This window comes from Pelodiscus sinensis, chromosome 24, assembly GCF_049634645.1.
Source record: "Pelodiscus sinensis isolate JC-2024 chromosome 24, ASM4963464v1, whole genome shotgun sequence".
Classification (NCBI taxonomy): Eukaryota; Metazoa; Chordata; order Testudines; family Trionychidae; genus Pelodiscus; species Pelodiscus sinensis.
Genome location: NC_134734.1, coordinates 4486411 through 4499003, shown reverse-complemented (window position 1 = coordinate 4499003; position 12593 = coordinate 4486411). Strand labels below are relative to the sequence as shown.

The 12593-nt window shown below is 49.2% G+C and overlaps 1 protein-coding gene across 2 annotated transcripts; it reads right to left on the bottom strand.

Annotated features, from left to right (window-relative positions):
- Positions 1 to 370: 370 nt before the first annotated feature.
- On the bottom strand, positions 371 to 11249 carry LOC102448950 (trypsin-like). Of its 2 annotated transcripts, none has more exons than XM_075906925.1 (6): positions 11140 to 11249; positions 10114 to 10202; positions 8469 to 8631; positions 6720 to 6973; positions 3944 to 4080; positions 371 to 3485 (listed from the first exon to the last, which is right to left on the bottom strand). In XM_075906925.1, exons 2-6 carry the CDS (start codon positions 10157 to 10159, stop codon positions 3327 to 3329), a joined length of 759 nt encoding a protein of 252 aa, XP_075763040.1. In that variant the 5' UTR covers positions 10160 to 10202; positions 11140 to 11249; the 3' UTR covers positions 371 to 3326. The 2 variants fall into 2 exon arrangements, with proteins under 2 accessions (XP_075763040.1, XP_075763039.1); XM_075906924.1 differs by having other exon boundaries at positions 373 to 3485; positions 8469 to 8634.
- Between the last annotated feature and the right edge of the window lie 1344 nt (positions 11250 to 12593).

The window sequence follows — 12593 nt, the reverse complement described above, 5'->3', positions numbered from 1 at the left end:
CTGAGTAAGCTGTATCCTTCTATATCAATTGATATTAATTTGTGATTTTTCCATCTAGTCATTATGCTCGCAACAGGAATATTGTGGTGATAATAAAAGTTCTTTCTCTTTTCTTTTTATTAACCCAGTATTGGTTAACTTTTGTGTCCTGGTTTTCTACTTTTGGGGGCTGAGATTTCCCAAGAAGTCTCTCTCTGGTTTCTCACCACTTGGGTGGTGGCAGTGGAGATTTTATCCCCCAAATGTAGGTTGTTAAGATTTGGGGGGGAAGCTTTATACCAAAGCCTTGAAAGATCAGGTTTTGGGGTACTTTTGCGGGCCCCCACTTCTGCATTTATCGTGCCAGGGTGGGGAAAAGCCTTGAGAGAGACCAAGGAGCCCAAAGATGGATGTTTGATGTATCAGGTGCATACAGACGGGGTGTAGGGTGGGAAGGATGCAAATGCACACATCCCCCTTCCCCGGTTCCCCAAGGAAGCAGGCTCTGTCCAGCCAGGGGAAGGCAGGAGTTTCACATTTCCTGAGCCTCCCTCCACCATGCTCTGGTCAGCCAAGGGAAGGCTGGGGCTGATTTCCCCTGCTCCTCCAGGAGTGAGGCCAGGGCTGGGCTTCATGGGTAGTCGGTGAAAGTGTTGGGGGAGGAATCCCCGAGCTCCACCCCCAGGCCCTTTTTCTAGGCCCCGCCCCTTCCCCGCCTCCTGGAAGGCAGGGCAGTGCACCATGCATGTGTTAACCCTTCCCAACCACAGAGAGGAGGAGGGGAGTGGGTACGTGTTTGCCACAGCCTCCCCATCCCCGGTGGAAGGTGCACTGTGGTGCGTGGCCAGACTCAGAGCACTGGGGCAGGGAGGAGTTAGGGTGCGCAGCACCGCTTGGCCTCAGAGCACTGGGAGGGCAAGTCCGGGTGGGCAGCAGCACTCTGCCCCCAGAACACCTTCCTTCCCCTGGGCAGCTTACTTGGGGGAGCATGGAGGAAAGGTGCGCTTGTACCCTAGCAGTCCACATTTACAAAGAAAGCCTACACACATACAGCCAGCAATGCCTGCCTGCTGCTGCTAGAGAACCCATCCCAGGGCTTCCCCATCCTCCTAGGGAAATTGTTTTTTCCAATCTAGACCTCCCCCACTGCAGCTCAGAGTTGGAAAGTTTTTCCTACACTCAGACTAGGTTTCACACCCTCATGCAACATCAAGGCCAAAACTTAATTACTCAAAATGCCAACGCTGCCCTGAAGAATGGGTTCTTTTCCTTTGCAAAACATTTTATGATGCCAAAGGAGGCAGGATTATAGGAATAAAATACTTTTATTATAGCACCGCAACATTTCCACATGAGCAAAACCATTTTTAGCATTCTCATCATGTTAGAGGTGAAACACGTCAGCATTTCACTCCCATTCACAATCAGCCTTTCCTCGCTCCCTCCTCTTCCCCCTCTGCGAAATCTCTGAATTTCTCATGGAACGGGAGACTCATTTTCCAGCCAGCTCTGGCCTGTAGGAGCACTCGTTGCCTCTCTGTCGATCTCTTGACACAATTTCTTGTTTGGGTTCAGTGTGTGCTCTTCCCACCCTCTCTGCTGGCATCTCTGGCTATGTCTAGACTGCAGCCGTCTTTTAGAAGAAGCTTTTCTTGAAGAGATCTTATGGAAAAACTTCTTTTGAAATTGAGAGTGTCTACACAGCAAAAGTGCAACAAAAAAGCCATGTGCTTTTTTTTAAAGATAGCTCCCACATGGATTGGATGCTCTCTTGCATTTCAGTTGTAATTACTGTGGACAGTGGCCAACAAGACACCAGTGTTTTTTCCTGGAGGCCTCTTCTTTCAAAAAAACACTCTCTTCCACATACACATGCGCCTTTTTCTGAAAAAGCGTTTTTTGGAAAAAAGCTGCTGCTTCGTGGAATGAGGTTTACTGGCGTCCGAAAAAAACCTCCGTTCTTTCAACTTTCTGTCGAAAGAATGCAATAGCAATGTGGACGTAGGTATTGTTTTTTCCGGGAAAAACACTGCAGTGTAGACAGAAGCTCTGAAGGAAAATTTCAAATTAGGCAAGTCGGAGCCCCCTGAAAATTGTGAGATTGGGTTTAAAAATCACAGGGTGTAAAAAAACAAAACAAAGCTTTTAGGGCTTGTTTATTCGCTGGTTTTTGATGCTCTACGGCTCAGTTTCATTTCTCTTTCTCCAAACCCCAGGACTAGAGTGTGATTGTTTTGCCACAAAAGCTGAGTCTCATGAGATACGCGCCTCCAGGAGGGTGAGTGAGGCTTTCTGAAATGAGACTTCTCAGAAAATCACGTGAAGTTTGGGTGATGGAGTCTCCCCTGGTCAGGTTTGACACTGAGACTCATGGGGATGTGAGTGGCTGTAGATAAATTCATCCAAACAAAGAAACAAAGAAAGTCGGCCAGACTTAGAGGATGGGGCACTCTATCCAGAGAAGCAGAGACTCCCAGAAGGATTTGGGGTCTGTGGTGGAAAATCAGCTGAACACAAACTGGAGATTCATAGAGCTAGAAGAGACCTCAGGAGTCTTCAAGTCCAGCCCCCTGCCTTAGGCAGGACCAATCCCAGCTCCTTATTTAGACTATCGGCTCTGAAGATCGGTCACTGTAGCTCTGTTTCGGTAGCACAATAAAGCTTTCGTGAGATTTCAGACTTTAGGACTTCAGAGCTGGTATAGCCACTTCCCCCACCCGCACCAATGCAAGAGATCTGTGTGCTACTCATGGCATTTTAAAACCCGTCTCTGAGGCCAGAAACTATTTTGAAACTCGACTTAAGGAGCTCCTGATTTAACAAATTCCACCTCGCATCTCCTCACTACAGGGAAGCATCAAAATGAGTCCAAGGCAGGCTCCATTAATGCGGACGTGCTGCCTCAGACTTAAAGCCTCAGGAAACCCTCTGGAGAGCTGTGGGAGTACTTCTGGAGGCCAATACATTTGAATCAGCAGCACCGGAGCATCCACATTACCGTTATTTCGAAATTACTATTTCAGAATTGGCGTTACTCCTGATGAAAACTAGGAGTACAGAGTTCTAAGTCCGCAGCCCCTTATTTCAAAATAACAGGCTTCATAGTGTGGGGACACCACTTACGAATTCGACCATGGGGTTAGTTATTTCAAAATAAAGTCTTAGTGTAGACCCGGGCCAAACATTTAATTCAATCTCTTGATCTGGAAACCCACCTCAAAGTCGTCAGTTGGATTTCAGGATGAGAATAGCAGGTTGTCTGGACAATCCCGAGATTCTAAAGCAAATTGGATTTCTGAACCACTCCTGCTCACTCCAGACTGACGTGCTTTGAGACCTCAGTCCTATTAGTTGGGCCTGTCCCTTATGGTGTCCGTCACCCACTGGACGGCTTTGCAGACATTGGCGTAGACCCCAGGTCGTTTTGGCAGGGCACAGACGTCTGTTCCCCAGGAGACCACGCCCTGCAATATCCCGTCGCAGACCAGTGGGCCTCCGGAATCGCCCTGGAAAGACAACACAGAGGTATCAGCAAACACAGCCACACCCCAGTGCATGTGCACAGAGGGCAGGTCCCTCCCCTCCAGCAGGGGGCATCAGACACACACATACATAGAAGTCCCATCCCCTCCAGCAGGGGGCGACAGCCAGACAGACATACCACATGGGGCAGCAGGGACATACAGACAGGAAGGGTGTAAAGAGCAGAAATGGGGTCAGGCGAACCCAGTTTTCTCCACCAGTGCTGGGGGTCAGGGCAGGCCAAAGAAGTGGCTGGAGCATTTAGGCCTTGATGCAGCTGGGGGGCAGACTGGCTGCTCTTCCAGGGGGCAAGTGGGAGGGCTGACGACTGCCCCTCAGCAGCAGCCTGGAAGGATTTGGAGGTTGCCGGGGATAGGACAGTACCGAGCCCTGTGAGCACCGACACCCGGCACCTGCCCCGATCTCCAAGGTTGCCCCTTACCTCACATGAGTCTCTGCCGCCCTCTTCCACGCCAGCGCAGAGCATGTTCTCTGTGATCAAGCCCCTGTAACGCTCCTTGCAGCTGTCCTGGCTGACACTGTAGAGCTCTACGCACTGTAATTCATTGGGGAAGGTCACTGGGCAATGACAGGAAAACACGCTTGTGAGGAGGGTGCAAGGCCCTCAAATGGCATAGATCCACTGACCCCAATGGAATGACGGCTGCTTGATCCCAGCTCAGGATCTGGTTCCATTGACCCCACTGAAGTTACGGCCCATTGACCCAGCTGGGATCTGGCCATTTTCCTTTTCTAAAACAGGAGATATTTGACTAACGGAAAAGCCAGAAAAAACCCTCATTTCAGGTAAAACAATTTGTTGTTGCGATATTTTAGTTTTTCTTGTGACTAGAAGCATGTCTGTGACATTTTAAAACCAGTAAGTAGTCCTGTGGTACATTAGAGACTTGCAAAAATGCACAGTGTCATCAGTTTCTGTGGGTTAAACCCAAAGAAGCAGCTTTTAAGTTACAGGCTAACCTGAGTCTTTATAATGTGTTAAAATTGCTTTGAAATGAAAAGGAAATAAAATTTCCAAAGAAAATGTTCCAAGTAGAAAAAAATCTTCCATTCTGTTTCTGTGTTTTCAAAATGAAATTTTTTTGGGGGGGGGGGGGGAAGGTATTTTTTTCTGAAACAAATGAGATATATGGTCATACCAGGGTACAAAATAAATCAGAAGGATAGAACAGGCCCTGCTGGTGGGGGAGTGGCATTATATGTGAAAGAAAATATAGAATCAGATGAAGTAAGAATCTTAAATGACCCTAGATGTTCCATAGAATATCTATGGGTAGTAATTTTGTGCTCCAATAATAAGAATATAACAGTAGGGATATATTATCAACCACCTGATCAGGTGGTACTGACTATGAAATGCTAAAGAGAGATTACAGAGGCTACCAAAATAAAAAAATCTATAATAGTGGGGGATATAATCTAACCCTATATTGACTGGGTCCACGTCGCCTCAGGACGGGATGCAGAGGTACAATTTCTTGATACCTTAAATGACTGCTTCTTGGAGCAGCTGGTTCTGGAACCCACAAGGGGAGAGGCTATTCTTAATTTAGTGCTTAGTGGAGCACAGGATCTGGTTCAAGAGATAAATATAACTGAACCGCTTGGAAACAGTGAACATAATGTAATAAAATTTAACATCCCTATGGTGGGAAAAATATCTCAGCAGCCCAACACTATAGCATTTAATTTCAGAAAGGGGAACGACTCAAAAATGAAGAAGACGGTTGAACAGAAATTAAAAGGTATAGTGACAAAAGTAAAATCTCTGCAAGCTGCATGGAAACTTTTCAACTTAAATGTATACCCCAAATTAAAAAACACAGTAAGAGAACCAAAAGAGTGCCACTGTGGCTTGGCTTAACCAAGTAAAAGAAGCAGTGACCAATAAAAAGATATCTTTTAAAACGTGGAAGTGAAATCCTAGTGAAGAAAATCGAAAGGAGCATAAACTTTGCCAAATTAAGTGTAAAAATATAATAAAATCCAAAAAGGAGTCTGAAGAGCAGCTAGCCAAAAGCTCAAAAATAATAGCAAAATGTTTTTTAAGTACATCAGAAGCAGGAAGCTGGCTAAACAACCAGTGGGGCCCTTGGATGATCAAGATGCTAAAGAAGCACCCAAAGATGACAAAGTCATTGCGGAGAAGCTAAATGAATTCTTTGCTTCTGTCTTCGCTGCTGAAGATATTGGGGAGATTCCCAAGCCTGAGCCATTCTTTTTAGGTGACAAATCTGAGGAATTGTCCCACATTGAGGTGTCATTAGAGGAAGTTGTGGACAAATTGATAAATTAAACAGTAACAAGTCTCCGGGACCAGATGGTATTCACCCAAGAGTTCTAAAAGAACTCAGGTGGGAAATTGCTGAACTATTAACTGTGATTTGTAACTTATCCTTTAAATCAGCTTCCGTACCCAATGACTGGAAGATAGCTAATGTGATGCCAGTATTTAAAAAGGACTCTAGAGATGATCCTGGCAATTATAGACGGGTAAATCTAAGGTCAGTACCGGGCAAATCAGTTGAAACTCTAGTAAAGAATAAAATTGTCAGACACATAGATGAACATAAGTTGTTGGGGGAAAGTCAACATGGTTTCTGTAAAGGGAAATCATGTCTTACTAATCTGCTAGGGTATGTCTACACTAGCCACCCTAGTTCGAACTAGGGTGGCTAATGTAGTCATTCGAACTTGCAAATGAAGCCTGGGATTTAAATACCCCAGGCTTCATTTGCATGTTCCCAGGCACCACCATTTTTAAATGCCTGGTAGTTTGAACTACATGCCCGTGGCTACACGTGGCATGGGCTAGGTAGTAAAATTAAAGCTCCTAATTCGAACTACTGTTACTGCTCCTGCAATGATGATAGCTTTTCCAAAGATGATAGCTAGAGGCTCAGATACCTCCTCTATCAGCTCCTTGTGTATTCTAGGATGCATTTCATCAGACCATGGTGACTTGCAGGCATCTAACTTTTCTAGGTAATTTTTAACTTGTTCTTTTTTTTTTTAAATGTTGGTGTTGTCAAAGTTGCATTTTGCAGCAACAGTTATTTCAAGTTGAAAAATTTCCAGTATGAGACGCCAAAGACTGTTGACAACAGTTTGGCAAGGTCTCCCTAATGATCTTCAGCCCCCTTCCCGACGCTGAGCCCAACCTCAATCCCTTCCTTCCACACTCCAAGACCCCTTACATTGGGGGGATGTGATGGAGCCCCATCCTGACATGATGCACTTTGTTCCAGGCGCAGGACACTGGGTTGCCAGGCTGATTGTTTTCACGTCGTTGTTGAGTTCAGCTGGTTCATCCAACTCCAGGAGCATGAAGTCGTTGTCCCGGGGGCGTCGATTATACTCCGGGTGCACAATGACATTTTTAACTCTTCGAAACTGTTCTGTGCCTTCGTTTGTCCTCAGATTATAATCCCCCAGATGCACCCGCACTGACCTGCGTGGAGACAGGGCAAAGGAGGAGATCAAGGGGAGGTGAATCAGAGCTCATGGGAGGCAAAGAAATAATGTTGGGCCATGAGTGGATTTCCTGGAACAGAGGCGACCTCTGAGATCTCATCAGCTTGGGTCCCATACGGCTCAGTTTGATTCCAGACTCATCTGAGCTTGGTTTTTTCTTGGCACACACATCGCCTTGACAGAACTGAGCAGCGTCATGGGGAAGGGCGCGTATGGAGCAAGCCACAGACACAAAAATAGAAGTATTGGTTACTTTATATGCAAGTTTCACCTTATTCAGGTGCATGTATCCCCCATTTCTATAGTATCATGCACTGTAGAGTTGGTCCTGTTATTTTTAGGCCCAATGGCTGGACATAGCCTGCTTTGTTCTCCTGCCACGTGTAGGCAGTATACTTTGTTATCTGTTCCCCGGTCTGAATAATCCCCTTCTTCACATTCTTAGCCACTGTTGCTGACACTGCTGCTTCTTGTGCCCGGTTTTACCCAGCTGAAATAAACTCGATAAGCTATGTAATTTGTGTAGTGGTAATTACATAGATTATTTTGAGATAAGGGTGCTGTGTAGATGCATCCTGAGTTAGGATAAACAGGAATTATCATATTTGAAAAATAATAATTATAATAATAATGATGATGATATACAATATTAAATTATATTCAGACATACTAATTATATGTTTAAAAATTTCAATATCTTATGTCGACATTTTCTAACATGCTAATATATGCTTTGGAGCCTTTTTCTATCCGAGTGTCCTGTTCGTTTATTTTGAGAACATTTTTGCAACAACAAAACCAACTTTTCTCCCCTGTCGTTTGGATTCACTGGAAAATTTGAAATTCTTTGACCCAGATTTGCTTTTTGCCATTCTCAGTGCTACCGCTTGGAGCTATAATTTGGGATGAGCAACCACAGTGAATCAGATGAGGCAAAAGTAAAGCAAACCATTTTTAGGGGTCCCACGAATAGGGGAAGCCACGGGCCAGTGTTAAAAGCCAGGTCACGTTTTTTAGGTGAGGGATAGGATTGCATACAGAAGTGAGACTTTCTATAGTGGGACAGTCCTGATATTCCTGAGATATCTGGTCGGCCCAGCCAAAAGCCAGGGGCAAAGAATCCACGATCAGTGGCGTGTTTATGAAAGATGGGGCTGTATGCAACTGAGCTCCTGCCCTCAACTCATACAGTATTTTGAAAAGCAGGGGGATGCTCCAAGGAATGATGCTAGCAAGTGCCGTGGGCAGATTTCCTTCTGTCCACACAACTGTGGAGAGCTATACGGGCCTGCCACCTCTGGGGTACAGAGAAAAGCCACAAAATGGTGCAAGGGCTGGAAAAACGGGAGGATGAGGCTGGGATTTGGGAGGGGGCAGAGGGAGACATGGACACAGATGGGGGACCCCAAAGAGAAGATAAGAACTAAGGACGTGGTGTCACCCGCCCTCCTCCCACCCCCGCGCCGACTTACCTGATGTCTTTGTTGCAGTGCGCGGCAGTCAACACCCACTTCCTGTCTACCAGGCTCCCGCCGCAGTGGATGTGGCCGTCCTTCACGAGAGCCACTTGATAGGGCCGGGAGCCGTTGGTGCAGGAATGCCCCCCAAGGCCTATGATTCTTCTTCTTTCTAAGGCTGCTGTGGAGAGAGGTTCACGTCAGTCAGCAGCCGGACAGGGGCCGGGGTGAGCATCAGCCACGGCCGAATGAATTGACTGGTGGCAGAAGGGCCATGAGCTTCTGTGAGCTGCCACTTGTGCACAGCCGTGCAGAGCACGAGGTGACCTCAGGCTGTCCCAGGCAGAACGGGCTCATAGGCCACACAGGGTTCAACACCCCCATATCTGTGCAATTTGCCATGGGGCAGGGAGAGCGGCTCTGTCTTTCTCCTGATGTGCCTGCCCCTGGCACGCTTGGCCCTGCAGCAGGAAGGACATGGGGCAGCCGCCCACCATGCAGCCCCATCAGTCAGGCCACGTAGTTGCTGCCTGAGCTGGAACCAAGGCCCTGGTGAGGCTCGCCCGGCAGGGACAGCCTCACCACGGCCCGGCTGCAGCCACAGCACACAGGGCAGTCTGCAGCGCCACTTGCCGGGGGAGTGGGGGGGGGAATTGTTAGAGGACGCAGAGGCGCGCACCTTATAGGGAACGGAGCTCCCCGGTGGGTGGGGCTCATTAGTAGCTGGGGGTGTGGCCTGTCAGGGGTTCATGGCCCCCCACCGCTCTGTAGACCAGTGATCGGGAACTGCGGCCCTAGAGTCAGGAAAGCGCCTTTTGCTGTTCCCAAGAAAAAGCCCCCAGAGCTGATCAAATGATCGGTCTCCGGAAATCACCGTTAGCACAGGCTCAGCACTGCCCAGAGTCGGTCACCAAGTGGCATTTCTCGGCTTTGCCACAATACAAATAATTGAAACTTTTTTCTTCCTATTGGAAAATGCCATTTGGCTGAAGCTGAAAGTGTCTGGAAATGAGCTGGTAGCCAGGCAACTTCTTTTATCAGATCCAAACAAATCAACCTCTGTGGGCCGGGCTCCACAATCAAACTATAGCTCCCAGGATGCCTCATAGCCCGGGACTCCCATGATGCACTGGCTTCTCCTTATCTAGTGGTGCCTGGCGAGTCATGGGATGTGTATCTGACATTACTGGAAAAAAGCCATTTTGATTTTTTAAAAATAGTTTTCTACGCATGGTTTTTTTCTTAAAAGAATTAGCGTCCTATTCGAAATGGTGCTCTGCTCTGTATGTTTTTACAAAAGCTTTGCATTTAAAGACATTGAAATCTCAGAGAAGCAGATTTTCCTCCCCAAAAAACATTCCAGTTTGTGGGAAATTTCAAAATTCTTCCCTTCTGTCCTGACGCGGGACGAAAACCCCTTGTGAAATCAGGGCTCCCGGCCGGCCCCACAAGCAATGGAGGCTCATCAGCGAGGAGGCCTGTCTATGTTAATCCCCTTTCGCAACCAGTGGAACCGATTTAGGCTCTTCCTGGATCTTCGCGCTTCCGGAGCTGCAACGTGTCTTAAGCCATGTCTGGAACACTCCTGTAGGGCCTGTGGCGAAACTGCAGAACCCTCCCATCCCGCCCAACGGTGGCTTCTCGCCAGGCTCTTCCCTACCTGCTGCTGCCCCGGCGACCAGCATGGCGAGGATCAGGAGCTGCATGGCGGCCGTGGCGATGGGAACAGTCGGCGACGTCGCTGGTTTACTGCAGGGAGAGAGCGACAGTGAATCGTTGGCCGGGGGTGTCTTCAGGAGGATGGATGACCCTCAGGTAAGGGGCTCGCTAAAGAGTCAGGTGTGAACAAGCAGTTTCCCTGCCCCGCAGCTACCCTGCCTGTACCGTAGGGCGATAGCAGAGCCCCTCATGGATAAACACGCTGGGATCGTGTGGTGTCAAGGGGGGGCCAGTCTCCCCCAACTCAGCTCCATCGGCCACTTCCACCCAGAGGCTCCCCCAGGGGCACGTTCCATGGAAACCTCTGATCTGTTTTGGGGGGAGAGATGAAATCTTAAGCCAGCTGGCAAAGATTTCCATGAGCTGGCCTGAGCCCACCCCTCTCCTCTAAGTTTGCCTTCTCATACATTGCCCTAGTAACAGGGCCCCACTTCCCTCAGCAGCTCTACAACACAGAAATGAATAGCTCTCCGGTGCCGGGTGGCTCCCATCACGGCAGCACCCCAGATCAGGTGCTGTGCTTACCCCACAACCATTTGTGAGGCTGGGCAGGGCTACTGTCCCCTTTGCACTGCTGGGGAAACCGAGGCACGGAGTAGTTACGTGACTTGGCCGATGTCCCACAGGGAGGCAGTGGCAGTCCAGTGATTAGAAGCCATGTCTCCCTAGTACCAGCTGAGCCGCTAAGCTGCTGAACTGTCCATCCTTCCGGAGCAACCCATCCCACCCCACCCCCAATAACAGCAGTGCCCCCATTCTCTGAAAATGGGGTGATGCTCTGGCAGCCCATAATCACCCCCACAGCAGCATGATGCCTCCCCATGATCTTCTCAGTAACAGCGGGACGTCCCGGACGACCTCCCTGCACCACTCTCCAAGCCACAGAAACCTCCTGTGCACCCGTCTAGCATGCCCCCGCCCCTAGATAAACATGCTGACGATGGAGGATGGAGGGGCCCCGCGTTACCTGTAGCTCCTGGCAGGGTCCTCAGGACCAGAGAGTCCCCAGCGGTTGTGACTTGGAAAAAGCTGAGAAGCCTCCAGGATGGGCCACTTTATATCCTGAGAAACGGGCCGTCCCTGTGAGTCACTGTCATGACTGGATCTAAGAAGATCAGAGGATGACCAATGTTTAGCCACCGGGTGCCTCCCTCCACCCCCAGACACCTGCCTGCTATCGGCTGCTGCTGGAGAGCGGGGGAGGGAACCAGCCTTTGCTCCCATCTCTGTCAATAACCCAGCAGGAAGCCCTTGAAACGGCACCTTTTCGGAATGGCAGTGGCCAAACCTGCCTCCCTGCACCTCCCGCCCTGCTCCGGAATGTGTCTTTCCTCCTCTCTTCCTGGTGTCCTGACCTGGCCCCACTGTGGAAACCAGGCCCTGCTCCTGATACTTGGCGCTGGGTTTACCCTGGGGCTGCCTCAGACTCTGACTTCCAGGATGGCGGCCCAGCCGGATTCCCGAGTGCTGGGTCAGACAGCCCATAACCCACACCTGACCCCCTCTCCCTGCGGGGGGCAGCGAGGGGCCTAGCCCCATGTTTCTCAGTCAGTGCTATGAGTACCCTTAGGGGTACTCGAGAGAAGTCTGGGGGCATGTGTCGGGGGGCATTATGGCGCATCGGGGACCCCCTGACCCAGCACCTCCATCAGCAGCCAGATGTGACTCCACCAGTCAGTAGAATAGAGAGGATTTAACGCTTCTCAGAGATACAGCACAGCCCGGGTATGATGTGAACATCGGAGTAAGGGGATAGGTAGTGTGAGACCCCTTGGGGCAGGGGTACAGAGGCCCCTGAATCCCCAGCATTCGGCTTAGTCTGTTCTCTTCATGTTTTCCCAGTCAGTACTGCCACTTCTCAAAACCACAGAACACACGTCCCCCGAGGTAGACACATCCCTTCCTTTGGTTAATCCCCTTCTCCTGGGCAGGTGAGAAACTTCCACTAGTCATTGTCTACATGCTGGTGTCTCTGCTTTTCACCACCTCTTTTCACCATGGTCCCCCCACATGCCACTCCATGCTCCTGAGACTCTGCGCAATCCCCCCTTCCATCACACCCCACATTTTTACTACTTTCCTCAAGACCCTACTCCCTACCGCTTCCCCGGAAGCCCCACTCTCATGCCACCTCTGCCCTCAGAAACCTGTACCCGTTGGCTCCTCTCCTCCCTTTGCCCTGTGGCGCTCACCCCTACAGCCAGGGAAAGGTGTGAGGGGAGTACACCTCCCCATTAAAAAAGCAACTGCTGCACGACCCACTGCCCCCTCATTGTTCCAGGGGGTATGTGAAGAGATTATTGTGTATTGGGGTTGTTGATATAGATCTTGTTGTTATAGTACCTGAGTTAGGTCACTAAGGGTCAGTCCAGCTGGGTTGGGCTGCTTCTAGTTAATTCTTTATTATGAAATAAATGGACA